Source organism: Hypomesus nipponensis, chromosome 18 (genome assembly GCF_054491055.1).
Source record: "Hypomesus nipponensis isolate SF chromosome 18, ASM5449105v1, whole genome shotgun sequence".
Taxonomy (NCBI): domain Eukaryota; kingdom Metazoa; phylum Chordata; class Actinopteri; order Osmeriformes; family Osmeridae; genus Hypomesus; species Hypomesus nipponensis.
The window spans coordinates 20689477-20717242 of NC_140378.1; the positions used below are offsets into that span (position 1 = coordinate 20689477).

The 27766-nt window shown below is 52.9% G+C and overlaps 1 protein-coding gene across 1 annotated transcript; it reads right to left on the bottom strand.

Moving 5' to 3' along the window:
* Positions 1-42: 42 nt before the first annotated feature.
* On the bottom strand, positions 43-27620 carry arfgef2 (ADP-ribosylation factor guanine nucleotide-exchange factor 2 (brefeldin A-inhibited)). The gene is made up of 39 exons (XM_084681255.1): positions 27260-27620; positions 25788-25818; positions 25287-25410; positions 24624-24770; positions 24303-24482; positions 23349-23628; positions 22888-23097; positions 22127-22257; positions 21721-21854; positions 16940-17174; positions 16686-16785; positions 16372-16511; positions 15757-15865; positions 15445-15637; positions 15163-15274; positions 14825-15030; positions 14615-14699; positions 14234-14405; positions 13528-13679; positions 13261-13389; positions 11860-12018; positions 11575-11713; positions 11359-11455; positions 11230-11270; positions 10987-11156; positions 10735-10886; positions 10422-10594; positions 8699-8859; positions 8335-8465; positions 7703-7832; positions 7424-7559; positions 6548-6686; positions 5748-5805; positions 5555-5666; positions 5325-5464; positions 4935-5124; positions 4712-4850; positions 3899-4016; positions 43-1937 (listed from the first exon to the last, which is right to left on the bottom strand). Exons 1-39 carry the CDS (start codon positions 27435-27437, stop codon positions 1671-1673), a joined length of 5700 nt encoding a protein of 1899 aa, XP_084537381.1. The 5' UTR covers positions 27438-27620; the 3' UTR covers positions 43-1670.
* Between the last annotated feature and the right edge of the window lie 146 nt (positions 27621-27766).

Below are 27766 nucleotides of genomic sequence, written 5' to 3' on the forward strand. Positions count from 1 at the left end.
AAGGTACAACCATAAGGCCAAGTCAAAACACTGAAATCGAAAGAAGGTTCAGAATTCAAGTTTTATTGATTACTTCACCAAATGCCTGGAAGATTACATCACAATATGTATAGTATATCACCTTTCTATGTATTTTACATGAAAACTTTACAGTCTGCATTTCTCCATATACTGTATATGTATTTATAACGTGCCCCTTTTCTTTAGGCAACAAAAGCACAGACCCATAGTTGCAGGGGAAGGAAAGCTTCTCAAAAATATTTAAATGCACTTCAAATAATTACATACATCCTTCTTAAAAAAACGAGGTGGGTGGGGGCATAACACCATTTAGGGATTCATGTTTTGGTTTAGCTTCATTCCAATTAGATTACAACACTTGCGTGGGACAAACTACTGATTCAGGAGCTATGCTGTAAATCTGACACAGGAGAGGAATGCTACCAGAGTGTGTGTGTGTGTGTGCGTGCGTGCGTGTGTGTGTGTGTGTGCGTGTGTGTGTGTGCGTGCGTGTGTGCGTGTGTGTGTGTGTGTAGAGTAGAAAAATAGAACCGTTGGAAATAAGGAAGGAAGGAGAGAATTGTTCTATGTGGTCATGTGAATGTTCAGAGATGACAGTCTAGAACTGAAGAATAATGGAGATCCATTTCTCCTTTGAGGTCTAGGATGTGGGGGGTGAGAGGTGGGAGGGTGAGAGGTGGGAGGGTGAGAGGTGGGGGGGTGCAGGGAATGCAAGAACAAATAAGCAGCTTATCGTCAAGCCCCTCATGTAAACTGATAAGTTGGATCATATTATAAAATCTATATATATATATATATATATATATATATAAAATAAAAATAAATCAAATCAAGAAGTAAATAAATAAGAGAGCAAAGCCACCTCACAGCGCCCCCCAGTGGCATGTCTATGTAGCAGGACGGAGAATCTCGAGGGTTGCCGGGCAACGGAGGTGTCATGGAAACGGGTTGTTGTGCTCCGTTAATACGTGTGACACTGGGGTCGCCAACCTGCTGGGGACAGGAACTAGGCAGAGCCAATCAGCTGTGGGAAGCGGTTCAGCCAAGCCAATCAGCTGTGGCCAGGAACTAGACAGCCAATCACCCGCTGTCACCGGTGGGTTTAATGGGGAATCCTGGTTATGACTTGGGCGTCTTGTGACTTACTGAGAGGCACAACTGAAATCTAACTAAATATGGAGAGTATCTGTCTGTGTTATTCTGGTACTTCCAGACAACAACAACTATCCCTCTTTCTCTGCCCCCTCTCCCAACCCCCCTTTCTTCCCCGCCCCTCCAGATGTTGATGTCTGCTTTTGAACATGGATGAAGATATGATCGCTCGTCGTCTTAAAAACAGAAAGACAAACCAAACCCAACAAACAAAAACACGAAACAAAAGAAAGATCACGTACTGTTCGCACAGAGCAGCGTCAATAAGTTAAGGTTGAAGTCATGGTTCTGCTGAGTGGTTCTGGTCTGATGGGAGAGTGGTCAAGGTCACTGTGCAGGTCACTTCCTGGTCGAGGGGTCAGAGGGCGTCTCCATGGAGGAGGGCAGAGAGGAGTCCCCTCCTCCTCTTCATCCCCTCCTCCTCTTCATCCCCTCCTCCTCTTCATCCCCTCCTCCTCTCTTCTGGCTCTCTCCCTCCTCCCTCCTCTCTCCCCTCTCTAGGGTGCAGGGGAGGGGGCAGGCGCGGGGGTCACGGGGGAGGGGGAAGGCGCGGGGGCGAGAGAGGGGGACTCGGGGGGCGCAGGGGAGGGGGAAGGCGCGGGGGCAAGGGGCTCGGGGGGCGCGGGGGAGAGGGGCACGGCGATGTGGAAGACGGAGCCGATGCGCAGGAAGAAGTGTCTGAGGACGACTCTGAGCTCTGGGATCAGGTCAAACTGCATCATTTCACACAGGTGGGGGTAGTAGCAGGACGCATGGGGCTTGAACTGGGGGGGCAGAGGGGAGGGGGCAATGGGGAGGGAGCAGAGGGGAGGGGGCAGAGGGGAGGGGGCAGAGGGGAGGGGGCAGAGGGGAGGGGGCAGAGGGGAGGGGGCAGAGGGGGGGGGGCAGAGGGGGGGGGGGCAGAGGGGGGGGGCAGAGGGGGGGGGCAGAGGGGAGGGGGCAGAGGGGGGGGGGCAGAGGGGAGGGGGCAGAGGGGAGGGGGCAGAGGGGGGGGGCAGAGGGGGGGGGGCAGAGGGGGGGGGGCAGAGGGGAGGGGGCAGAGGGGGGGGGCAGAGGGGGGGGGGAAGAGGGGAGGGGGCAGAGGGGAGGAGTTAGTGTCAACAGGGTTCCTTCAACCTTCTAAGACATGATTGTATGTCTGACATGTGTGTGTGGTGTATGGTGTGTGTGTGGTGTGCTGTGTATGATGTGTGTGTGTATGTGGTGTGTATGGTGTGTTTGGTGTGTGTGTGTGTGTGTGTCAATGTTATAATCCAAAACAAAAACGAGCTGGTAAAAAACGTTAACTGAAATAAAATTAAAATGCGGCATTCCCAAAAAAACGATAACTAACTAAAACTGTATTGTTTGGTCGCAAAACTAACTAAAATAAAATACAATTATAGAGTAAATGTCCTTTTTGTCTTTGTCAATGTCTTTCATAGAGCAAATACGTTACATTTCCGACTGGGAACCCAGAAATTACGACATTGAAACATAGTCCATGCTCCATGGTGGTACCGAAAGTTGGAAGAAAGCGGCGGAGTCCTATTTGGGATTACTTTGAAAATGACTGTGTGTCAGATAAAAGCAAGTGCCTTGCAGTGGAAGGTGGTGAAATATGTGGACAATTTGTTAAAGGGAAAAATCCCACGATATTGAAAGTACATTTCAGAAGCGCGCTAACCTAGCTTACCGTAATAAGGTAAAGGACAAACCCAAGCCCCCCTCCCTGAAACAGAAGCTAACAGGGCTAACAGAAGCTAACCTCGGTACAGGTCTAGGCAGCATGACGCTAACCTCGGTACAGGGCTAGGCAGCATGACGCTAACCTCGGTACAGGGCTAGGCAGCATGAAGCTAACCTCGGTACAGGGCTAGCCAGCATGAAGCTAACCCCGGTACAGGGCTAGGCAGCATGACGCTAACCTCGGTACAGGGCTAGGCAGCATGAAGCTAACCTCGGTACAGGGCTAGCCAGCATGAAGCTAACCCCGGTACAGGGCTAGGCAGCATGACGGAGACAACCGTAGGACAGAGAACACTACAGCAGTGCTTTCACCGGCCAACCGATAGCTGCTGGTTAGTAAATACTAAGGAACATCACAAACGGAAGGAAGCGTTGGTTAATATGTTAATACAAAAGACAAAAAACTAACAATAAAAACTAATAACAACTCAACTAAAACTAAGCATTTTCAAAAAATAGAAACTAACTAAATTAGAAAACCCGCTTTAAAACCAGATTAAAACTAAACTGAATTTGAAAACAAAAAGTCAAAAAGAAATAAAAATTAAAACTAATGAAAAATGCAAAACTATAATAACCTTTGTGTGTATGCTGTGTGTGTGTGGTATGGTGTGTGTGTGGTATGGTGTGTGTGTGTGTGGTATGGTGTGTGTGTGTGTGGTATGGTGTGTGTGTGTGTGGTATGATGTGTGTGTGTGTTTGGTATGGTGTGTGTGTGTGTGGTATGGTGTGTGTGTGTGTGGTATGGTGTGTGTGTGTGTGGTATGGTGTGTGTGTGTGTGTGTGGTATGGTGTGTGTGTGTGTGGTATGGTGTGTGTGTGTGTGTGTGTGGTATGGTGTGTGTGTGTGTGTGTGTGTGGTATGGTGTGTGTGTGTGTGTGTGGTATGGTGTGTGTGTGTGTGGTATGGTGTGTGTGTGTGTGTGTGGTATGGTGTGTGTGTGTGTGTGTGGTATGGTGTGTGTGTGTGTGTGTGGTATGGTGTGTGTGTGTGTACCTTGTGGTCAGGCAGTCTCAGGGTCCTGGTTAGCAGCAGCATCAGCAGGCTGGTCCAGGCCTCTCTGTGACTCTCTGACGTCAGTCTGATGAAGTAACCCAGCGCCTCGCTGCACACCCTGGACACACACACACACACACACACACACACACACACACACACACACACACACACACACACACACACACACACACACACACACACACACACAGGGATTATCATCATCGTTCACAGCTGACACTGTATTCTGTACACTGTATTCTACAGTGTTAGACCCCCCCCCCCCCCCACAGCCCCCCCCACACACACACACACACAGCCCCCCCCCACACACAGCCCCCCCCCCACACACACACACACAGCCCCCACACACACACACAGCCCCCCCCCACACACACACGCACACACACACAGCCCCCCCCACACACACACACACAGCCCCCCCCCCCACACCCCCACACACACAGCCCCCCCCACACACACACACACAGCCCCCCCCACACACACACACAGCCCCCCCACACACACACACAGCCCCCCCCCCACACACACACGCACACACACACAGCCCCCCCCCCCCCCCCACACACACACAGCCCCCCCCCCCCACACACACACACAGCCCCCCCACACACACACAGCCCCCCCCCCACGCACACACACACAGCCCCCCCCACACACACACACAGCCCCCCCCCCCCCACACACACACAGCCCTCCCCCTCACTCACACACACACAGCCCCCCCCCCCCCCCACACACACACACAGCCCCCCCCCCCCACACACACACACACAGCCCCCCCTCACTCACAGCAGCAGGCGTGTGTGGATGTCGGGCCAGCTGGTGGAGAGGGCTGGGTCAGAGTACATCCTGAACAGGATCCTCAGGCTGCATGCCAGACTGCTGGTCTCCTGCTTCAACAGGTTGGGCTTTGATTTCCCCTTGAAGCCTGAGGGGGGGGGGGGGAGTTAGAGGTATTCAGAGACCAGTTGGGGGTACTTGGGGGTAGTTGGGGGCAGCCGTGTAGCCTCACCTGCCCTCCAGAGAGCTGTCCTCTGCTCGTTGTTCGAGTTAAAATCCCGGGCGAAGGAGTGAGACTCCAGCAGACAGTCCAGCAGCTTAAACAGGTGCTGAGGAGACAGATGGCTATACATCCCCTGTGCCCCCTGCCCCGGGGCCCCCTCCTGGGCCTGCCCTGGACCCCCCTCCTCCAGGGTGTCCCTCTGGGGGGTGGGGGATGGGGAGAGGGACAGGGAGAGAGAAGAGAGGGAGAAACAGGGGGGAGAAACAGAGCAAGAGAGAGAGAGAGAGAGAGGAGGAGACCAGCGTGTCAAACGTTCTGGATGCAACAAACCCTTGTTGATTAAAGATGAAACCCCTCCCTCACCCCTGAACAGCCCCCCTGCCCCCCCTCACCCCTCACCTGGGCGGCGGCCATGTTGTCAGCGTCCTCCTTCCTGCTGGTGGAGGGGTAGAACACGATGTTGTCCACCGTCTGGATTAGCTCCAGCTGCACCACACACCTGATGAGCAGTCCTGCAAACAGCTTCTGGTCTGGCAGCCCTGCACACACACACACACACAGCCTTGTGTGAGAGTGTGCATGTGTGTGCAAATGTGTGTGTGTAGGAGTGTGTGTGTGTGTGTTCGTACTGGCGTTAGATTTCCAGGTGTCGTCGCTGGCGGTGGACATCTGGCTCTGGCCCCCTCGCTCTGATAGGGCCCTGTCAAAGCTGCTCTGGGATTGGCTGTCGTAGTCCACGTCCTACACACACAAACCAATCAGATAACAGTCCTGTTGTGGCTGGACGGGAGCCCCAACCAATCCTGAACAGCGTTTTCTCACCGTGTGTCTCCCCTCCACGACTTCCTCTTCCTGTCCAGCCGGTCGCCATGTCAACAAGCTGTGGAGGGACGTAAACAGAATGGTGAGCACTGGTCATGTGACCAGTAGCTTCCTGTGGACATGAGGCGTCTGTGAGTCACAATCTAAGACTTCTGCTGATGACATCATAATGACATGAGGCTCTGCATCTGTGCGTGTGAGCGTTTAAGAGCTACTCTCTGTGTCACATGACATCCCGCCAGGCATGTGGTCATGTGACACTTCCTCACGTGGAGACAAGGAGTACATGAGACCTTCTAACTGAAAGGGCGGAGTTTAGGATCGAGTTAGGAGGGCAGAGGAGGTATGGGGTAGTTATTGGGGGGCTGGGGTAGTTAGAGGGTAGTTATTGGGGGGCTGGGGTAGTTAGAGGGTAGTTATTGGGGGGCTGGGGTAGTTAGAGGGTAGTTATTAGGGGGCTGGGGTAGTTAGAGGGTAGTTATTGGGGGGCTGGGGTAGTTAGAGGGTAGTTATTGGGGGGCTGGGGTAGTTAGAGGGTAGTTATTGGGGGGCTGGGGTAGTAAGAGGGTAGTTATTGGGGGGCTGGGGTAGTTAGAGGGTAGTTATTAGGGGGCTGGGGTAGTTAGAGGGTAGTTATTAGGGGGCTGGGGTAGTTAGAGGGTAGTTATTGGGGGGCTGGGGTAGTTAGAGGGTAGTTATTGGGGGCTGGGGTGGTTAGAGGGTAGTTATTGGGGTCTGGGGTGGTTAGAGGGTAGTTATTGGGGGGCTGAGGCAGTTAGAGGCTAGTTAGGGTTACTCACGCGTGCGGGCTGGTGGTCTGGAAGATCTGAAGCAGGCAGGAGCAGGTGGTGTCCCAGACGTCAGGGCTAAACTTCTCCCCATTCAGGATCACCAGGTTCTCCAGGCAGTTGGTCCCTGAGCGGGCAAGCTGCTCGTTGTCTGGAGAGAGAGACACCTCAGGTCTACTGCACAACACAACTGTATTACACTGTAGAGCTCAGGTCTACTGTACAACACGACTGTATTACAGTGTAGAGCTCAGGTCTACTGAACAACACGACTGTATTACAGTGTAGAGCTCAGGTCTACTATACAACACGACTGTATTACACTGTAGAGCTCAGGTCTACTGTACAACACGACTGTATTACAGTGTAGAGCTCAGGTCTACTGTGCAACATGACTGTATTACACTGTAGAGCTTAGGTCTACATAATATCTGTATAACACCGGAAGTTTTTGTTGTTTTAATACTTTGGCACGATCAATATTATTTCTGCTTTACTCTACTCTGTTTTAGGTGCATCTGTTTCTCCTCTCACTGTGTGAAAAAGGTAAAATAAATATTTTTGAAAAAGTTTTGAAAAGGTCAAAAAATCTTTTAAAAAGGAAAAGTTGCAAAAAACGTTTCTAAAAGGTTCAAAAACATGGTTCAAAGAATCGTTTTGAAAGGTTGAGAAACTATATTCCAAAAAAGTTTTGAAAGGTCAAAATAATATTTTCCAACTAAAAAATTCTTCTAAAACATCTCGAAAGAAAAGTTTCAAAAGGTTGAAATATTTTAGGTTTAGATTTGTTTTTCTTCAAAAGGTTGACATTTCTGAAAAAAGCTTTAGAGGAAATTGTTTGAAACGTTTACACAACGTTATTCCCCTCGCCCCCCCCCCCCCCCTCACCTTGTCTGACGCACCACTGGAGCTGTGTGTAGATGTCGTCCAGCAGCACTTGGCTGAGAGGTTCATAGAACTGGGTGAACACGTCACAGATGGCGTAGAGGGCGTGGTTACATGTGGTGGTCATCCACTCTGTCTTCTACACACACACACACACACACACACACACACACACACACACACACACACACACAGACGTCAAAGATACACGCCTGGCTAAGAGGACAGTGGGAGGCTCCTAAAGGGCGTCTCCATGGTGACGGGCAGTGTGTGACCCCTGACCTCCGTCTGTTGTTCCGGAAGCTTCATGTTGTCGAAGATCCTGAAGACGATCCTGAACAAGTCGTGCCACCAGTGCTGCTGGAAGGAGGCTCCGTAGCTCTTCATGATCTCAAACATGACCGTCAGACCCCTGCACACACACACACACACACATAAGTAGGAACACACACACTGACAATAATGAACACACACATTGTATAGCTCAAATTGCTGCAGTAATCATTGCTAAATACAGCGTGTAGTTCTACTCTTAAGCTGTAATATGATCCAGCTGTAGTTCTACTCTTAAGCTGTAATATGATCCAGCTGTAGTTCTACTCTTAAGCTGTAATATGATCCAGCTGTAGTTCTACTCTTAAGCTGTAATATGATCCAGCTGTAGTTCTACTCTTAAGCTGTAATATGATCCAGCTGTAGTTCTACTCTTAAGCTGTAATATGATCCAGCTGTAGTTCTACTCTTAAGCTGTAATATGATCCAGCTGTAGTTTGATCCTCAGAGGTACTCATGCCTCATCCCTGTGGATGGCCTCGTCGTTGTCACGGTAACCGGGGCCGTACACATGGATGTGTCACGGTTAGTTACCGTAGCAACGCAGCGTGCTTGTCATGAGTGTTGTCGTGGCGACTGACCGTGTGCGTACGTCCAGCTTGCAGCGGTTGATGATGCAGGACAGCTCAAACAGGATGGGGAACCAGCCACGGACCCACACACGGTCACCAGGGGCAACGTTCATGTCATCACTGGTGTACTCTCTCAAGGCCTGGGGGAGGGAGGGGAGGAAGAGAGAGAGGGATGAGACGGTGGAGGAGAGAGGGAGAGGGGACGGAGGGTGGAGGAAAGAGGGATGAGAGGGTGGAGGAGAGAGGGATGAGAGGGTGGAGGAGAGAGGGAGAGGGGAGGGAGGGTGGAGGGAAAGAGGGATGAGAGGGTGGAGGAGAGAGATGGACAGAGGGAGAGAGATGGACAGAGAGAGAGAGAGAGAGAGGTGTGTACCTGCGGCCGGTCTGCGATGTACTTGGCACAGTGCCGGATCAGTCTGATGGCTTCCATACTGGTGTCTGGGAAAGCAGCGTTGCACACAAACTCAGACAGACACTTCACTGCATCCTGGAACGAGTCGATGGCCACCGCAAAGTGCTGCTGGAAGGTATTCACTGACGACAGAGAGATGGAGGAAGAGAGAGAGGAGGGAGAGAGAGAGGAGGAAGAGAGAGAGGAGGGAGAGAGAGAGGAGGGAGAGAGAGAGGAGGGAGAGAGAGAGGAGGGAGAGAGAGAGGAGGGAGAGAGAGAGGAGGGAGAGAGAGAGGAGGAAGAGGGACAGGAGGAAGAGAGGAGTAAGAGAGAGAGGAAGGAGAGACATGAACAACAGAAGAGACAATATATTGTTTGAGACTTGAGGTGGTGCCAGTCTGGTTGAGCAGAGTCTGTGTGTCTATGGAGCTCTGTCTGTTAGGGTGGTCTACTGTACAGTGCTGTCTGTTAGGGTGGTCTACTGTACAGTGCTGTCTGTTAGGGTAGTCTACTGTACAGTGCTGTCTGTTAGGGTGGTCTACTGTACAGTGCTGTCTGTTAGTGTGGTCTACTGTACAGTGCTCTGTCTGTTAGGGTGGTCTACTGTACAGTGCTGTCTGTTAGGGTGGTCTACTGTACGGTACTCTGTCTGTTAGGGTGGTCTACCGTACAGTGCTGTCTGTTAGGGTGGTCTACCGTACAGTGCTGTCTGTTAGGGTAGTCTACTGTACAGTGCTGTCTGTTAGGGTGGTCTACTGTACAGTGCTGTCTGTTAGTGTGGTCTACTGTACAGTGCTCTGTCTGTTAGGGTGGTCTACTGTACAGTGCTGTCTGTTAGGGTGGTCTACTGTACGGTACTCTGTCTGTTAGGGTGGTCTACTGTACAGTGCTGTCTGTTAGGGTGGTCTACTGTACAGTGCTCTGTCTGTTAGGGTGGTCTACTGTACAGTGCTGTCTGTTAGGGTGGTCTACTGTACGGTACTCTGTCTGTTAGGGTGGTCTACTGTACGGTACTCTGTCTGTTAGGGTGGTCTACTGTACAGTGCTGTCTGTTAGGGTGGTCTACTGTACAGTGCTGTCTGTTAGGGTGGTCTACTCTACGGTACTCTGTCTGTTAGGGTGGTCTACTGTACAGTGCTGTCTGTTAGGGTGGTCTACTGTACAGTGCTGTCTGTTAGTGTGGTCTACTGTACAGTGCTCTGTCTGTTAGGGTGGTCTACTGTACAGTGCTGTCTGTTAGGGTGGTCTACTGTACGGTACTCTGTCTGTTAGGGTGGTCTACTGTACGGTACTCTGTCTGTTAGGGTGGTCTACTGTACAGTGCTGTCTGTTAGGGTGGTCTACTCTACGGTACTCTGTCTGTTAGGGTGGTCTACTGTACAGTGCTGTCTGTTAGGGTGGTCTACTGTACAGTGCTCTGTCTGTTAGGGTGGTCTACTGTACAGTGCTCTGTCTGTTAGGGTGGTCTACTGTACAGTGCTGTCTGTTAGGGTGGTCTACTGTACAGTGCTCTGTGTTAGGGTGGTCTACTGTATGGTGCTGTCTGTTAGGGTGGTCTACTGTACAGTGCTGTCTGTTAGTGTGATCTATTGTACAGTGCTCTGTCTGTTAGGGTGGTCTGCTACTGTATGGTGCTCTTTCTGTGGAGGTCAGTGATAATGGTGGTCAGGTCAGTGCTAATAAGAGGTCAGAGGTTGCTCCTCACAGACGATGTGTCCGGTGGTGTGGAAGGCCAGCTCCACGATGGTTTCATCGTGGTCGGAGGCAGCCTGGTGGAACACTGAGAAGATGTTCTTCCAGCCGGAGCGGATGTTCCCTGCCTGGGAGTTGACCATCTGGGCCACACAGCGGATCACCATGTCCCTGATGATGGGGGACCTGGAGGGGACGGAAGCATAGCAGTTACTGGAAAAAATGCTGTTTAACTTGTCATTCAATCTTTTCTTCTCCATCTCTCCTCCCCCCCATCTCTCCTCCCCTCCATCTCTCCTCCACCCCTCCTCTCCTTCACCTCTCACCTGTTCTTCTTCATGATGTGTTCGAAGGGCCTCAGGAAGTCCTTCTGGAAGCGGAAGTTGGCCAGCTCTCCCTTCTCCAGGAACTTCATGGAGAGTTGTCGCAGGGAGTCCACCGCAAACACAGCCACGTCCTCGTTAGGGCTGCAGCCCACCTGCACAAACACACACACAGTTACAGACACACACACACTGTTAAGAGACACACACACAGTTACTGCCGAGTCCCCCCCCCCCAGTAAGAGGCCGGTGGACCTTGTTGAAGTGATCTCCAATGACATGCCAGATCCTGGACCACTGCAAGCGGATGCGGTTCATGTTGTAGTAGGAGATCTCCACGATCTTCTGCAGGCTGAACATGCGGGGCTGGTGGGAAGAGGCCAGCTCATCCATGGAGACAGCACACAGCCAGCGCACAAAGTCCACTGGGGAGAGGGGGGGCATGGTCAGATACTGGATACACACACACACAGGTACTGGATACACACACACACTTACCAACTGCATTTCCATCTAGCCTGGTGGAGCCAGTGAAGATCCTGCAATGGAACAAACATAGATGGATGAAGAGGGATGTATGTTGGGATGATTGAAGGATGATGAGAGGATGGAGGGATGATGTCTGACCTGTCCACAGCTACCACTACGCTCTGAGAGCTGGTCTCTCCCACAGACTCCTGCAGGTGAGCCATCTGTCTCCTGTCTGGAGCCCCCACCAGGGTCCCTGACACACAAACACACACATTCAGAGTTAACACAAAGGCAGTCACACACACATGCAGTGTGAGCTCCTCTCCTCCAGAGGGGTGTGTGTATCTGAGTGTGTGTGTGTGTGCTCCCTACCCAGCCCCAGGGTCATGAACTCCTCTCCTCCAGGGTGACCTCTGACCCCCGGCTCCCTCATCACCCCGGAGACGTAGCGAGGCTTCACCCCCGTACCGATCAGCTGGGCCAGCTCCAGCTGACTGATACACCTCAGGATCTGCACACACACACACACACACACACACACACACACACACACACACACAAGCCAGGGGTAGATGTAAGACAATTATTTTAAACCTCCTCCCCACCCCAGCCCCTGCCTCACCCCCACCCCAGCCCCTGCCTCACCCCCAGCCTCACCTCGTGCCAGGAGTGCCCCAGGTAGTTGCCGTCGGTGTGGGCCACGGTGATGAGGGTCTTGATGGTGTCGATGTTTTTCTGCTTCATCTCAGTGATGCTGGAGCTGGCAGTGAGCAGGGTGAACCTGGCCAGGGCCTGCACGTACGCATCACGCTCCAGCTACACACACACACACACACACACACACACACGCACACACGCACACAATCATTGTTGTACATGTACAACTTATTGTAAATGGTCAGTAGCCTAGCCTATCGATTAAGGTAGGCCACTCGGAAGCATATACACTGCCTGCTTCATTTGATCTTGAAAGGCTAAGCATTCTGTAGCAAATAATAACAATATACCCACTATTTATTAATGAAAACTACTTCAGCATAACAATGCACCTAAAAAACAAATGTGAGCAAGGGCAGCAATTGCTATCGAATCAACAGACATGTGCAATTTAGCTAGCAGGGGAAGAATACAAACAACAAAAATCACCAGTTAACTTGATCTAAATGAGCAAGAACCAGTGTTTCCGCTATGTTGATTTTGCGCCCCGCCACGGTATCAGAAATAGGGCTGTACAAGACAGGCCGTCTATCAGCAGTGATTGTTAGAGTGCTTGTCGGAGAATAGCACGGACACGCTTCAAAGCGCAGTTGAGGTTGCGTGTGTGCGTCCTTGAGAACTGTAAGTCGTATAACTTATGTTGTCAGTTCATTTAAGCCTGTTATTGTATTAGTCTATAGTTCTTGCTAATTTAAATTAAGTTAACTGGTGATTTTTGTTGTTTGTTTTCTTCCCCGGGCTAGCTAAATTGCACGTCTGTTGATTTGATAGCGTGTTCGGACAGACCTGCCCCCACTGTCCGTGGAATTTTTGAAAATGCACTCTAACAATCACTGCTGATAGGGCTGTACAAGACAGGCCGTCTATTTCTGATACTGTGGCCACAGAAATTAAGCAGTGGCGGGCCGCCACGACAAAATCAACATAGAGGAAACACGTGGTGTGTGTGTGAGGGCAGATCTGCATGCTGTGTGTGTGTGTGTGTGTGTGTGTGTGAGGGCAGACCTGCATGCTGTGTGTGTGTGTGTGTGTGTGAGGGCAGACCTGCATGCTGTGTGTGTGTGTGTGTGTGTGAGGGCAGACCTGCATGCTGTGTGTGTGTGTGTGTGTGTGTGTGTGTGTGAGGGCAGACCTGAATGCTGTGTGTGTGTGTGTGTGTGTGAGGGCAGACCTGCATGCTGTGTGTGTGTGTGTGTGTGTGTGTGTGTGTGAGGGCAGACCTGCATGCTGTGTGTGTGTGTGTGTGTGTGTGTGTGAGGGCAGACCTGCATGCTGTGTGTGTGTGTGTGTGTGTGAGGGCAGACCTGCATGCTGTGTGTGTGTGTGTGTGTGAGGGCAGACCTGCATGCTGAAGATGCAGGCGATCCTGATGGCACAGCGGATCCCCTCCAGACAGAGACAGGCCACCTCCTGGTCGTCACAGTCCTGCAGTCCCACACTGAACGCTGCTAGCAGGGGCGTCCACGCCAGCTGCACACACACACCATAGACACACACACACTAGGTCAGATAGATTCACACTGACATCACATCTGTGTTTCGTCCCTGCAGCTGGTTGTAGTGGTGTGTGTGTGTGTGATCCAGGGGTGTGTGTGTGTGTGTGTGTACCTTGAACATGGGCCTGACGTGCTCCAGGTGTGTGGCGCTGAAGAAGGGGGCCTGGGCGTGGCTGACTGCCTCCATCAGGGCCTTGGCTGTCTTGGCCATCTGCTCCATCTCCACGTTGTACAGCAGCCTGCGCTGCTTCTCACTGGCCACGTCTGAACACACACACACACACACACACTACAGTTACTCCACAGACTCAGTGAACACAAATGTCAAGACTCCTCCTGTCCTCCTCCCCTTCTGCCCTCCTCCTCCACCCCTCCTCCTCCCGCCCTCCTCCCCCCCTAGACCCCTCCTCCTCCTGCCCTCCTCCACCCCTCCTCCTCCTGCCCTCCTCCCCTCCTCCTCCTCCTGCCCTCCTCCTCCTCCTGCCCTCCTCCCCTCCTCCTCTTCTTCCTGCCCTCCACCTCCTCCTGCCCTCCTCCTCCTCCTCTTCCTCCTCCTCCAGTCCTCCTCCTGCCCTCCTCCTCCAGCCCTCCTCCCCCCCTCCACCCCTCCTCCTCCTGCCCTTCTCCTCCTCCTGCCCTCCTCCTCCTCCTCCTCTTCCTCCTCCTGACCTCCCCTTGCCCCCCTCCTCCTCCCCCCTCCTCCTCCCCTCCTCCTGCCCTCCTCTCCACCCCCCCGTCCCCTCCTCCTCCTCCTGCCCTCCTCCTCTTCCCCCCCCCCACCCCTCCTTCGCCTCCTGCCCTCCCCCTGCCCTCCTCACTGTGCTTGCTGGACTTGGGGGTGATGGAGTGCTCCTTGCTCTCCTTCATGGAGATCTTCTTGCCGGCGATCTCGTTGTAGATGGAAGACAGGTAGTCCTCTGGCAGGTCCTTACTGTCGTTGATGCCTCTGTTCATCTTGATGTACTGCTCCTTGGTCATCTTGTTCTTCACCTGGAGGGAGGGGGGAGAGAACAAGGAGGGAAGGGGAGAGAAGGAAGTGAGGGAGAGAAAGGGGAGGGAGGAGGAGAGAGAGGGAGAGATGAAGAGGGGGAGAAATGGAGGAGATAGTAGGTAAAGGGAAATGTAAAGGTTATAATAAGAGAAAGAAAATGTAGGTATTTTGCGTGTGAGGTTTAACGTGTGTGTGTGTGTGTGCGTACCTGAGGACTGTGCAGGTCGGTGGTCAGCATGATGATAGAGTAGGCCAGGACGTAGGCTGTGTCTGCACTGGCAAACTCTGTCTGTCTGCAACAACAACAACAACAAGGTCAGCTGCTAATGACTTCTCTCTCCCTCTCCCTCTCCCTCTCCCACCGCCTCCCTCCACCCCCTCCCCCCCTCTCTCCCCTTCTCCTTCACCCCCCTCTCACCCCTGGTTGCACTCCAGGTAGCGGGCAGCAAACTTCTCCATGAGCCTGTCTATCTTCTGGGCCTCCCCTGGCAGGCGGAAGCCCTCCAGGAACACCCTGAGTGCAGACACGAAGTCCCGGCCGCAGAAGTCCAGCTGGTCCACGTAGCGGTACATCACTTCCTTGTTGAACCGGATGTTCTCACCCAGGTACTCCCCCACCTGGGTCTGGAGTGGAGGGGGGTCGATTAATACTGAGAAGTGTGTGTGTGTGTGTGAAGGTGTGTATGTGCCTGTCTGTGTGTGTGTGTGTTTGTGTATGTGTATCTGTGTGTGCCTGCGTGTGTGTGTGTTTGTCACCGTGTCCAGGCGCTCCTCCTGGTGGAGGAACTGGGCGATGTCCTCCGCTGAGACTCCCAGCATGCCTTGCTCCTGCAGGTACTGGACCCCTCGCTTAGGCTTCTTATTAAACCTGGAGGGGGGGGGGGGGGTGAAAGAGAGAGGGGCAGGGAGGAAGGGGGGGGGGAAGAGACCAGGTTGGTTTGGAGGTCAGGGAGCCAAAATCATAATGCACAGAGGGGCGTGGCCACACTGAGGCACGGTTGTTGGGGGCGTGGCCTAGCAGGGGGCGTGGCCACTCACAGCTGGATGCCATGCTGGATGATGTCTTTCTGCTGCTTGATGACCTCGTACTGCTCGGGGTTGGGGTCGGGGTTAGGGTCCTGCTGGGCACACGACAGCGTGGACTCCAGAGAGCTGCTGCTGTCTCTCCGTGACAACACGTGTTCCGGAAGCTTCAGCTCCGCCCCCTCCGCCTCTGCTGGACGTTCCTGGCCTGGAACACACACACAGGTACACACACACAAAGAAAAACTTAATTTGGACAAACACATCAACAGAGACCAACACTCAGTCACTCTCACACACACACACACACACTCCGGGCAGTCTCACCGAGGTTGGCCTGCAGGTTGGGGTTGAGGTACATGTCTCGGCTCCACTCCACCATGCACTTCAGCACTGACACCAAACACTCCAGCCCCTTCTTACGGAGGCTGAGTTCCTGCAACACACACACACACACACACGAGGATAAGGATGAGAGCATCCGAGAGGTACACTGACTCACAGTCAGTGGGTCACAGTCCTAATCTAGTCACAGTCAGAGAGTCACAGTCCTAATCTAGTCACAGTCAGTGTACCTGTAGAGGGAGTCAGTGTACCAGCAGAGGAGTCAAAGGGAGTCAGTGTACCTGGAGAGGAGTCAGAGGGAGTCAGTGTACCTGCAGAGTCAGAGGGAGTCAGTGTACCTGCAGAGTCAGAGGGAGTCAGTGTACCTGCAGAGGAGTCAGAGGGAGTGAGTGTACCTGCAGAGGGAGTCAGTGTACCTGCAGAGGAGTCAGAGGGAGTGAGTGTACCTGCAGAGGGAGTCAGTGTACCTGCAGAGGAGTCAGAGGGAGTCAGACTGAGTCAGAAGGAGTCAGTGTACCTGCAGAGGAGTCAGAGGGAGTCAGACTGAGTCAGTGTACCTGCAGAGGAGTCCGAGGGAGTCAGACTAAGTCAGTGTACCTGCAGAGGAGTCATGCCCAGCTCCTGGCCGCTCCTGCCCTGGGCGATCTTGGACAGGTCGTTCACCAGACGCTCAAAGATGTTGGCAGCGTTCAGGTCACAGTCATAGTTCACGTAGATGTCCACCACACACTGGGCGTCTGGGGACAGAGGAGCATGCTGGGAGCTGGCTCTGGGGAGGGGTCTGTGAGCGTGTGTGTGAGGTGTGTGTGAGTGGGAGGTGTGTGTGTGTGAGGTGTGTGTGTGTGAGATGTGTGTGTGTGTGTGTGTGTGTGAGGTGTGTGTGTGTGTGTGTGTGTGTGTGAGGTGTGTACCTGCACAGATGCGTGTGAGTGTCTGGATGACCATCCACTTGTGTTGGAAGGAGCTGGAGGACGTCTCCAGGATGGTGAGGAAGATCTCTCTGAAGAACACCTGCAGAGGGAGAGGAGGTAGTGGGAAGACAAGACAGAGGAAGAGAGAAGGAGGCCAAGACAACATGGAAGCTCATTCCCATGAACAGATTCCAGCACTGTTGTCCGTCTTATCTGGTGTGTGTGTGTGTATATGTTTCCATGCGTGTGCGTACCTCGATCTGCATCTTGAGGTGGACTTTGAAGTGAGAGAGGAGCGTGAGGAAGATGGCGAGCGACAGCTCAAACACCTCAGGCACGGAGGAGACACCGTTCTTGGACAGCGCCACACACAGGTACTGCTTGATGGCGTTGGCAAACATTTCGTGCGTGCGGAACACAGGCCCCGCCCCCTGCAGCACAGACAGCAGCAGTTGCAGGGAGACCACCTTGGAACGCAACTCATGAGACCTGGGGGAGGAGAGGAGAGGAGAGGAGGGGGAGGGGAGGGAGGGAGGGAGGAGAGGAGGGGGGGCGGAGGAGAGGAGAGAAGAGGGAGGAGAGGGAGGAGAGGAGAGAAGAGGGAGGAGAGGGAGGAGAGGAGAGGGGAGGAGGGGAGAGGGAGTAGAGGAGGCGAGGCGAGGGGGAGGAGAGAAGGCGAGGCGAGGGGGAGGAGAGGGGAGGAGAAGAAAGAGATAAGACGTTATTTCAAAGTTATAGTATCAAATATAATAGAATGATTGAGCTCAGTCTCCCATCCTTACTCCCCTCTCCCTCCCCACTCCCTCCCTCCCTCCCCACTCCCTCCCTCCCTCGTCTGGACATGGTAGTCAGGTTCTGTTACACTATTCACCTCCTATTCACCACCACCTATCACCTGGCCAACCTCCCCCCTCTCCCCCTTCCTCCCCCTCTCTCCCCGCGCTGGGTTTCATGTTCCTGTGACTGAGGCCTTCCCAGACCACACATTTACATGTATTCATTTAGCAGATGCTTTTATCCAGAGCGACTTCCAAGAGAGAGCAGACCATCTTAACCACGCAGAACACCTTCAGAAACGCACTCAGATGTTTAGTTAGGCAGAGGGTAGGGAAAGAGGCACTAGGAGTTAGGAGGTGAATATGGAGTTAGAAGTTGAATGTATAAATCTTTATGTAAAGCAGGCATGAAAACGGGTCAGGGGTGAAAAGGGTGAGAAGGATATTACCCCTCTAAGGGGGTCCGGGTGCATGCTCCCCCATGAGAAAAATTTAAATATTCCATATTTTAAAGCATCAATCTGATGTATTTTTATATACTTTTTTGCCAACCTGGGAAGAGCTGGAGAAACGTAACTTAAGCCATGAGTCAAAAATTATTTTGGCCTCCTTACTAAGTATTATGCAAGCCATTTGATGCCAGCCTGTCACTGGGTCTAACATTTACAGTATATGAGGCACAATGTGGTAAGGGCACCACAAATGGCTTAATGCATAACCCCCACAAGAGATGGTGGACATGCTGTAACTTAACTTGTCTACTCTTCCATCATGATTGACAGCCAATACAAGTACCAGCGTACTCTGAAGTCAAAATGCGTATCCGCTACACAAATTGTGTACAGGGCAGGTCTGCTTATCGATAGAACGGCAGGGACGGACTGGGAGTAAAAATAGACCTTGGACTTTGATCCAGACCGGCCCACCAGAATCAGTCCCGTATACACCACCACAGCGAGCGCCCTGCTAATGCATGCAAATTCTGTGCCTGATGTGATGCTAGTTAGGAACTTCCTTGGTTAATGCGAGCGCGCGTAGCGCACGAGCGAATTTTCTGGGCTGATTTGAGCGAAAAAGTTGTCTTTTGGCTTAAAACAAACAAACATAGCCGTTTGTCCAATTTGTAAAACGTTGTCAAGTGAAGGTAATTACGTTTACGTTTCTTAGCCTGGTTTTCCATCTTTATATTGTCTCAAATTAGCTTTCGATCTGTCAGTGTCACTGTTGTGTGTAAGCGGCAAATACGTTCATTTGGAATTGTCCACCGGAGCTTTAGCTAGCTGGCTAACGTTGCGTTCTCTCCTGCTGTGTTCAATGACTCAATTCATTAAGCTGTAGCTAACGTTAGCTAAATCTATGTCAACAGAGCTCCTGGGTAACTTAACTTAGATATACCAGAAAATATACAAATGATTGAAACCATCATTCGCCGAGGCCAGGAGTGCTTTCAGCTTCTGATGGTCGTCTGCACTGGTGATGCAAGGCCCTTCGCGTTAATATTTCCATGCACTCGCGCTCCTTTCTGACACGCGCACCTGTTCGCAGTTCACTGAATATGAATACCCCCCCCCCCCCTCTACACGATTCACGTAGGTCACCTGTTTTGGTTTCAAAACGCTGAAAGGTGAAGGATTTTCATGTCTGGTAAAGGCAAGGGAACTATGACAGACTTAGATTTAAGGAGTCGAGGATGTAAGACAGGGATATAAGGGTTAGGGGGATCAAGAGACCAGGGAGAGGGAGATCAGGGAGAGAGAGATCAGGGATTAGAGAGAGATCAGGGAGAGAGAGATCAGGGAGAGAGAGATCAGGGAGAGGGAGATCAGGGAGAGGGAGATCAGGGAGAGAGAGATCAGGGAGAGGGAGATCAGGGAGAGGGAGATCAGGGAGAGAGAGATCAGGGAGAGGGAGATCAGGGAGAGGGAGATCAGGGAGAGAGAGATCAGGGAGAGGGAGATCAGGAATAGAGAGATCAGGGAGAGAGAGATCAGGGAGATCAGGGAGAGAGAGATCAGGGAGAGAGATCAGGGAGAGAGAGATCAGGGAGAGGGAGATCAGGGAGAGGGAGATCAGGGAGAGGGAGATCAGGGAGAAAGAGAGATCAGGGAGATCAGGGAGAGAGAGATCAGGGAGAGAGAGATCAGGGAGAGAGAGATCAGGGAGAGGGAGATCAGGGAGAGAGAGATCAGGGAGAGAGAGATCAGGGAGAGGGAGATCAGGGAGAGAGAGATCAGGGAGAGAGAGATCAGGGAGAGAGAGATCAGGGAGAGAGAGATCAGGGAGAGGGAGATCAGGGAGAGGGAGATCAGGGAGAGGGAGATCAGGGAGATCAGGGAGAGAGAGATCAGGGAGAGGGAGATCAGGGAGAGGGAGATCAGGAATAGAGAGATCAGGGAGAGAGAGATCAGGGAGATCAGGGAGAGAGAGATCAGGGAGAGAGATCAGGGAGAGAGAGATCAGGGAGATCAGGGAGAGAGAGATCAGGGAGAGGGAGATCAGGGAGAGGGAGATCAGGGAGAGAGAGATCAGGGAGAGGGAGATCAGGGAGAGAGAGATCAGGGAGAGGGAGATCAGGGAGAGAGAGATCAGGGAGAGAGAGATCAGGGAGAGGGAGATCAGGGAGAGGGAGATCAGGGAGAGAGAGAGATCAGGGATATCAGGGAGAGAGAGATCAGGGAGAGAGATCAGGGAGAGAGAGATCAGGGAGAGGGAGATCAGGGAGATCAGGGAGAGAGAGATCAGGGAGAGAGATCAGGGAGATCAGGGAGAGAGAGATCAGGGAGAGGGAGATCAGGGAGAGGGAGATCAGGGAGAGGGAGATCAGGGAGATCAGGGAGAGGGAGATCAGGGAGATCAGGGAGAGAGAGAGATCAGGGAGAGGGAGATCAGGGAGAGAGAGAGATCAGGGAGAGAGAGATCAGGGAGAGAGAGATCAGGGAGAGGGAGATCAGGGAGAGGGAGATCAGGGAGAGGGAGATCAGGGAGAGGGAGATCAGGGAGAGGGAGATCAGGGAGAGAGAGATCAGGGAGAGGGAGATCAGGGAGAGGGAGATCAGGGAGAGAGAGATCAGGGAGAGGGAGATCAGGGAGAGGGAGATCAGGGAGAGAGAGATCAGGGAGAGGGAGATCAGGGAGAGGGAGATCAGGGAGAGAGAGATCAGGGAGAGGGAGATCAGGAATAGAGAGATCAGGGAGAGAGAGATCAGGGAGATCAGGGAGAGAGAGATCAGGGAGAGAGATCAGGGAGAGAGAGATCAGGGAGAGGGAGATCAGGGAGAGGGAGATCAGGGAGAGGGAGATCAGGGAGAAAGAGAGATCAGGGAGATCAGGGAGAGAGAGATCAGGGGAGAGAGAGATCAGGGAGAGAGAGATCAGGGAGAGGGAGATCAGGGAGAGAGAGATCAGGGAGAGAGAGATCAGGGAGAGGGAGATCAGGGAGAGAGAGATCAGGGAGAGAGAGATCAGGGAGAGAGAGATCAGGGAGAGAGAGATCAGGGAGAGGGAGATCAGGGAGAGGGAGATCAGGGAGAGGGAGATCAGGGAGATCAGGGAGAGAGAGATCAGGGAGAGGGAGATCAGGGAGAGGGAGATCAGGAATAGAGAGATCAGGGAGAGAGAGATCAGGGAGATCAGGGAGAGAGAGATCAGGGAGAGAGATCAGGGAGAGAGAGATCAGGGAGATCAGGGAGAGAGAGATCAGGGAGAGGGAGATCAGGGAGAGGGAGATCAGGGAGAGAGAGATCAGGGAGAGGGAGATCAGGGAGAGAGAGATCAGGGAGAGGGAGATCAGGGAGAGAGAGATCAGGGAGAGAGAGATCAGGGAGAGGGAGATCAGGGAGAGGGAGATCAGGGAGAGAGAGAGATCAGGGATATCAGGGAGAGAGAGATCAGGGAGAGAGATCAGGGAGAGAGAGATCAGGGAGAGGGAGATCAGGGAGATCAGGGAGAGAGAGATCAGGGAGAGAGATCAGGGAGATCAGGGAGAGAGAGATCAGGGAGAGGGAGATCAGGGAGAGGGAGATCAGGGAGAGGGAGATCAGGGAGATCAGGGAGAGGGAGATCAGGGAGATCAGGGAGAGAGAGAGATCAGGGAGAGGGAGATCAGGGAGAGAGAGAGATCAGGGAGAGGGAGATCAGGGAGATCAGGGAGAGGGAGATCAGGGAGAGAGAGAGATCAGGGAGAGGGACATCAGGGAGAGAGAGAGATCAGGGAGAGAGAGATCAGGGAGAGAGAGATCAGGGAGAGAGAGATGTCTAACTTGGGGTCTGGGGGTCCGTCGGCCAGGGGCTTCATGGAGAGCTTGCAGAGGGAGCGGAACACCAGGAAGGCGTCCTTCTGGAGAACATGAGAGAACCTGTTACCAGGGGGGGCTCCATGGCAACCCTCAGAATCCTGTGGGAGGGGGGGGGGGGGGAGATTGGTAAAAACAACTTACACAGAACCCTGAAACAGTGTGGTTCTCCGAGTGTGGATCTCTCATCCTGGTGAAGATTTTACTGTAGCACCAGGGGACTCTACTGTAGCACCAGGGGACTCTACTGTAGCACCAGGGGACTTTACTGTAACACCAGGGGACTCTACTGTAGCACCAGGGGACTCTACTGTAGCACCAGGGGACTCTACTGTAGCACCAGGGGACTCTACTGTAGCACCAGGGGACTCACCAGGATGTCCGTAGAGGAGACTGAGCCTCGGTGGTCCTCTATGATGCCGTTCATCTGCAGCCCCTCCACCCTGCCTCCGGGGGTCGCCACCTCCCCCTGCTCCGGCTGGGGGAGAGAGCCATGGTCCCCTCCTGGGACAGGAGAGGAGGAGAAGAAGGAGAGAGAGAGAGACAGGGAGACAGGGAGAGAGAGACAGGGAGAGAGAGAGACAGAGAGAGAGAGAGAGAGACAGAGAGAGAGAGACAGGGAGAGAGAGAGACAGAGAGAGAGAGAGAGAGAGAGAGAGAGACAGAGAGAGAGAGAGACAGAGAGAGAGAGAGAGAGAGAGAGAGAGAGAGAGACAGAGAGACAGAGAGAGAGAGACAGGGAGAGAGAGAGAGAGAGAGAGAGAGAGAGAGAGAGAGAGAGAGAGAGAGAGAGAGAGAGAGAGAGAGAGAGAGAGAGAGAGAGACAGGGAGAGAGAGAGAGAGAGAGAGAGAGAGAGACAGGGAGAGAAAGGAAAGTAAGGGGGAGGAGTTAAGCTCAGTAGATAATCCAAGAGGAATGGATGTACCTCACAAATCGATAAAAAATCGATTCACGATTGTATGCGACTTTTAATCAAATTCCCCCAGCCCTAGTACATTTATATTTATATTACAGCCCTGTTCAATTGAAAGCATGCAACTGTATTTGAACAATTTAATAAATTTAATAGAAATATGAAGATTTTTTTTAAAAAAAAAAAAAAAAAAAATTGGATAGAATAAAAACAATCTGACCTGGTCCGGTCTGTGTCTGGGACTCCAGTTCAGATGAGGTCACTTCTTCCTCCACCTTAACTCCTTCTGTGGGCTTTGTCTCCTCCTTTTGTCCCCCCCCTCCTCCCCCCTGCCTCCCCCCTCTCCTCCTCCCCCCTGCCTCCCCCCTCTCCTCCTCTCCTTCCTGGGTCACTCTGAGGGGCGTGGCAGGAGCCTCTTCATCAAACACATCTGCAGAGGACAATCAGAGACTGCAGCCATGACTCAGTAAACAACCACCTTCTGCCTAGCAACGCTCACCCCCTGCCTAGCAACACTTACCCCCTGCCTAGCAACGCTCACCCCCTGCCTAGCAACACTCACCCCCTGCCTACCAACACTCACCCCCTGCCTAGCAACGCTCACCCCCTGCCTAGCAACACTTACCCCCTGCCTAGCAATGCACACCCCCTGCCTAGCAACGCACCCAGTTGGCACCGTACCTGGAAGGGGTGTGGCTTGCCTCTTCTCCGCCTCCTCCTCTGCCCTGCTCTCCTCTGGTTGGCCGTTCAGCGAGGGCGTGTCGGGGGCGGGGGGCGTGGTGGAGCTGAGGTCCGGGGTGCTGCCGACAGGGGAGGGGCCGGGGGAGGGGCCGGGGTCAGGGGTGTGGCTCCGGTCGGAGCGGGGAGAGCCGGAGACGCCCCCTGGGGAGGGGCAGGAGGGCCGGGGGGGCAGAGGGAGCCGGTCCTTCTCCTGCTCCTGGGCCTCCTGGGCCTCCAGGGCCTGGAAACCAAGCGGGGGGGGTCAGGGAGATGGGTGTGGAGTGTGTACTAGCTGGTGCCAACTGGTAATAGCTGGTACTAACTGGTGTGTGCACTAGCTGCAGTGTGCACTAGCTGCAGTGTGCACTAGCTGGTGTGTGCACTAGCTGCAGTGTGCACTAGCTGGTGTGTGCACTAGCTGCAGTGTGCACTAGCTGCAGTGTGCACTAGCTGGTGTGTGCACTAGCTGCAGTGTGCACTAGCTGGAGTGTGCACTAGCTGCAGTGTGCACTAGCTGGTGTGTGCACTAGCTGGTGTGTGCACTAGCTGGTGTGTGCACTAGCTGCAGTGTGCACTAGCTGCAGTGTGCACTAGCTGCAGTGTGCACTAGCTGGTGTGTGCACTAGCTGGTGTGTGCACTAGCTGCAGTGTGCACTAGCTGCAGTGTGCACTAGCTGCAGTGTGCACTAGCTGCAGTGTGCACTAGCTGGTGTGTGCACTAGCTGGTGTGTGCACTAGCTGCAGTGTGCACTAGCTGCAGTGTGCACTAGCTGGAGTGTGCACTAGCTGCAGTGTGCACTAGCTGCAGTGTGCACTAGCTGCAGTGTGCACTAGCTGCAGTGTGCACTAGCTGCAGTGTGCACTAGCTGGTGTGTGCACTAGCTGGTGTGTGCACTGGCCGGGGGCCAGACTGACCGCCTGCGTCTCCATGCGGGTGAAGATGACGTTGAGCATCTGGGTGAGCGTGGCCTTGGCCGTGGTCTGGTTGATGAGGTTCCTGCTGGCCAGGTAGATGTTGTAGCAGGTCCTGACCGTCAACAGAACCGTGCCTTCATGGATCTCTATGTGGGGGGAGGTGACTGCCGTCAGGAGGGCCTGGGGGAAGGAAGACAATCAGTCAGAAAGGTACTTTTGTTAACTGATATAAAATACAGACCTTGAAGAGGACGGTGAGGGACACACGGGTGACGATCATGTGACCCTTAGGTCATGTGACCCTTAGGTCATGTGACCCACCTTGATGATCTGCAGCTGCACGCCCTCGTCCGTGTGCGGACCCTGGAAGCAGTCACACACCGTCTCCACCAGCCTGTCGATCAGACGCTTCCCTGGGGCGCTGCTGTCAGGGGCGCTGCCTGTGATGTGGCCGTATGCCATGAGCTTCTGCAGGGAGGCAGGGAGGGAGGCAGGGAGGGAGGGAGGGAGGCAGGGAGGCAGGGAGGCAGGGAGGGAGGCAGGGAGGGAGGGAGGGAGGGAGGGAGGGAGGGAGGGAGGGAGGGAGGGAGGGAGGGAGGGAGGGAGGCAGGCAGGCAGGCAGGCAGGCAGGGAGGGAGGGAGGGAGGGAGGGAGGGAGGGAGGGAGGTAGGGAGGGAGGGAGGGAGGGAGGGAGGCAGGGAGGGAGGGAGGGAGGGAGGGAGGGAGGCAGGGAGGCAGGGAGGGAGGGAGGGAGGGAGGGAGGGAGGGAGGGAGGGAGGGAGGGAGGGAGGGAGGGAGGGAGGGAGGGAGGGAGGGAGGGAGGGAGGGAGGGAGGGAGGGAGGGAGGGAGGGAGGGAGGGAGGGAGGGAGGGAGGGAGCAATAAGACTGTGTGTGTGCGTGTAGTATGTGTGTGTGTGTATGTGTAGTATATGTACTGAGTGTGTATGTGTGTGTGTGTACTGAGTGTGTATGTGTGTGTGTACCTGTAGACAGTCCAGTGAGGTGCTGACTATCCGTGGGGACTTTGATTGACAGGCCAGCTCGAAGGGCAGCACATACTTATCAGCCTCGATGTAGTTAGCTCTGGGCGGGACCACTGTGCCATCTCTATGGAACAACACCACAGGGTCAGGGAGCCAATTGAGAGTGCCGACCCCCCAGCCAGACATGAGCACAGGAAGTGAGGTCATTCAGCGGTCTGAGACGTTGTTGATGAATGGTTGTTTCTAGAGTGTATGTGTGTGTGTGTGGCAGTAGTAGACTCAAGCACATAACTACACTTCAGTGTGCGTGCACACACATGCTAACCCAATGTGACAGCTATGTCACTGAGAAACAAGTCATTGACCCGTAGCTGCAGATCTACCTGCCACTAGCACACACGCTAATACACAGGCTAGCGCACACAGGCTAGCGCACACAGGCTAGCACACAGCATCTACGTGTTCACATTCAATAAACAAGAGAAAGATAGAGGAACTTACTTTTGCTTCTCTAGCTCGATCTTGATTTCATCTGAGGAGAGAGCAGAGGAGAGAGAGCAGAGGAGAGAGGGGAGAGAGCAGAGGAAAGAGGGGAGACAGGAGAGAGAGGAGTGACAGGGTCAGAATCACTGAAGGAACCATGAACTTTGACCTGCATACCTAATTAGACAAGTGGTGATTATTAAAAGGTACCCTCATTTACAGACACATACACACATAAGTACAAGCACACACACACACACACACACACACTCCATTACCAGTCAGATGACAAGACAGTGTTATTTGCTACCATTTAGTCCTGCAGGCCTGAGGTCTCCACCCACTAAAAGCCACACACACACACACACAGGAGGAGAGTGGGAAGAGAGGAGGAGGAGGGAGAAAAGGAGAGAAGTGAAGGAAAGAGAACAGGAAAGGAGATTGATAAGTGAGAAGAGGAGAAAAGAGAAGTAGAAAGGAGAGGAAAGACAGGAGAGAAGAGGAGATAAGGACACAGGGGAGGAGACAGATAGCCGTCTATCTGATGCATGCATAATGAAAGGCTTCAGATTGAGATCAAAGCACAGTCACCCAATCAACTCCTGCTCTCTTATTTTCAGCCTCAAACCATTTCAAGGAAAAACTACTGAGCTACAAGACTTCCTGATTATTCCACCACTCTCATCCTACCAAACCGGATCTTCCAGTGGTAAATGATTATCTTTGAGTGGAACCAGGAAAATAAAACCAACAGAAGGTTGGGGGGATTGACACATTACTTCCTTGTTCAACTGACATGAGCTAAGTGTCACTAAGCTACCAGTGAGTACGCAAGTTTGTCACCCTCCGATGAACAGAAAAGACAGGAAATCTATTCAAATAGTTTACACGTACGTTCCCCTGTTCAAATGACAGCTTATAGGCTGGGCACAGTAAATACAGAGGAAAACGGGATCTTGCAGATCTCTCATCAAACAACCTAACCGAACGAGACACGCTAACACACACGAGCTTGACGGGTGTGTAAAACGATCCGCTCAGTCGTTCAATGGAAAAGCCCGGACGTCAGAATATCCTGGAGTTGAATGACTTCAGGTGACACTTTGGCCAGTTCACAGTGCTACGTACGGCACAATGATTGGTCAAGTAGCTAGCAAGCTCGCTAGTTAACTACCTAACTATTAAAGTTACCAGGTTGGTAGTCACACAAATACTGTTATAAAAAGCGCCGTTGTCGGACCACGCCGCCCTCCCAAGCTAGTTGTCTAGGTATCTTTATGATACAATAGCATATTGACGTTACCTAGCTAGCTGTCAGCTCTGAAAGGCCATTAGTGGTAAGGCTAAAGCTAAACGGCTAGCAGCTAACTAGCCTAGCTAGAGCTACCTTGCTAGTTAAACTTAGCACCCAAGTATTGGTTTATGTGTCACACATACATCAAAACAAATCTCGTTTGCGTACAGACACTGATAAAACACAATTTGCTCACCGAGTGCAACCTGACAGGCTTTTCGTAACTGGCTGTTTTGGCTCCGCTTCACCTCCTTATCCGACAGGATTTTCTCCAGAGCCCTGGACAGAAACATGCTCTTCGTTTTCGTGCTGGATTCTGTCTGCGTCTGTTGTGGCGGCGGTGGTGGTAGATGAAGATGATGTTGTTGTTGCATCTCTTGGAGGGACCGATCTCTTCTCAGGCCGTCATCCTCGGCCGGCCCTGCGTTTGACGCAGGTGTCAGGAAGGCAAACGGAACCGGGCTATCGGTTAGTGTCAATACTGTCGCCAACGAGTTTGTTGGGGCTGCAACATCAGCACTGTATCGCCATGTTGGCTCAACGTCACGTCACGTGATTCTCAGCTGCTATAGAAAGTCTATCCCCCTCCAGTGGTCTGAAAGATTCAGCGGGATTGTTTCATCCTGTAACATTTTAAGAAATAACGTCAGAGATTTTATTTAGCAGCCGTTTCATGTTTGTGTCGGACATGTTTACATCGATA

Bases quoted from the DNA above. Each gene is read 5' to 3' on its own strand.
- arfgef2 (XM_084681255.1), bottom strand. From the start codon at position 27,437: ATGCAACAACAACATCATCTTCATCTACCACCACCGCCGCCACAACAG. The intron at 16,512-16,685 runs GTACACACCTCA...CTCTGTCCCCAG, and splicing joins ACTCACACGCATCTGTGCAG to ACGCCCAGTGTGTGGTGGAC. The intron at 11,456-11,574 runs GTAGGGAGCACA...TTTGTGTGTCAG, and splicing joins GTTCATGACCCTGGGGCTGG to GGACCCTGGTGGGGGCTCCA.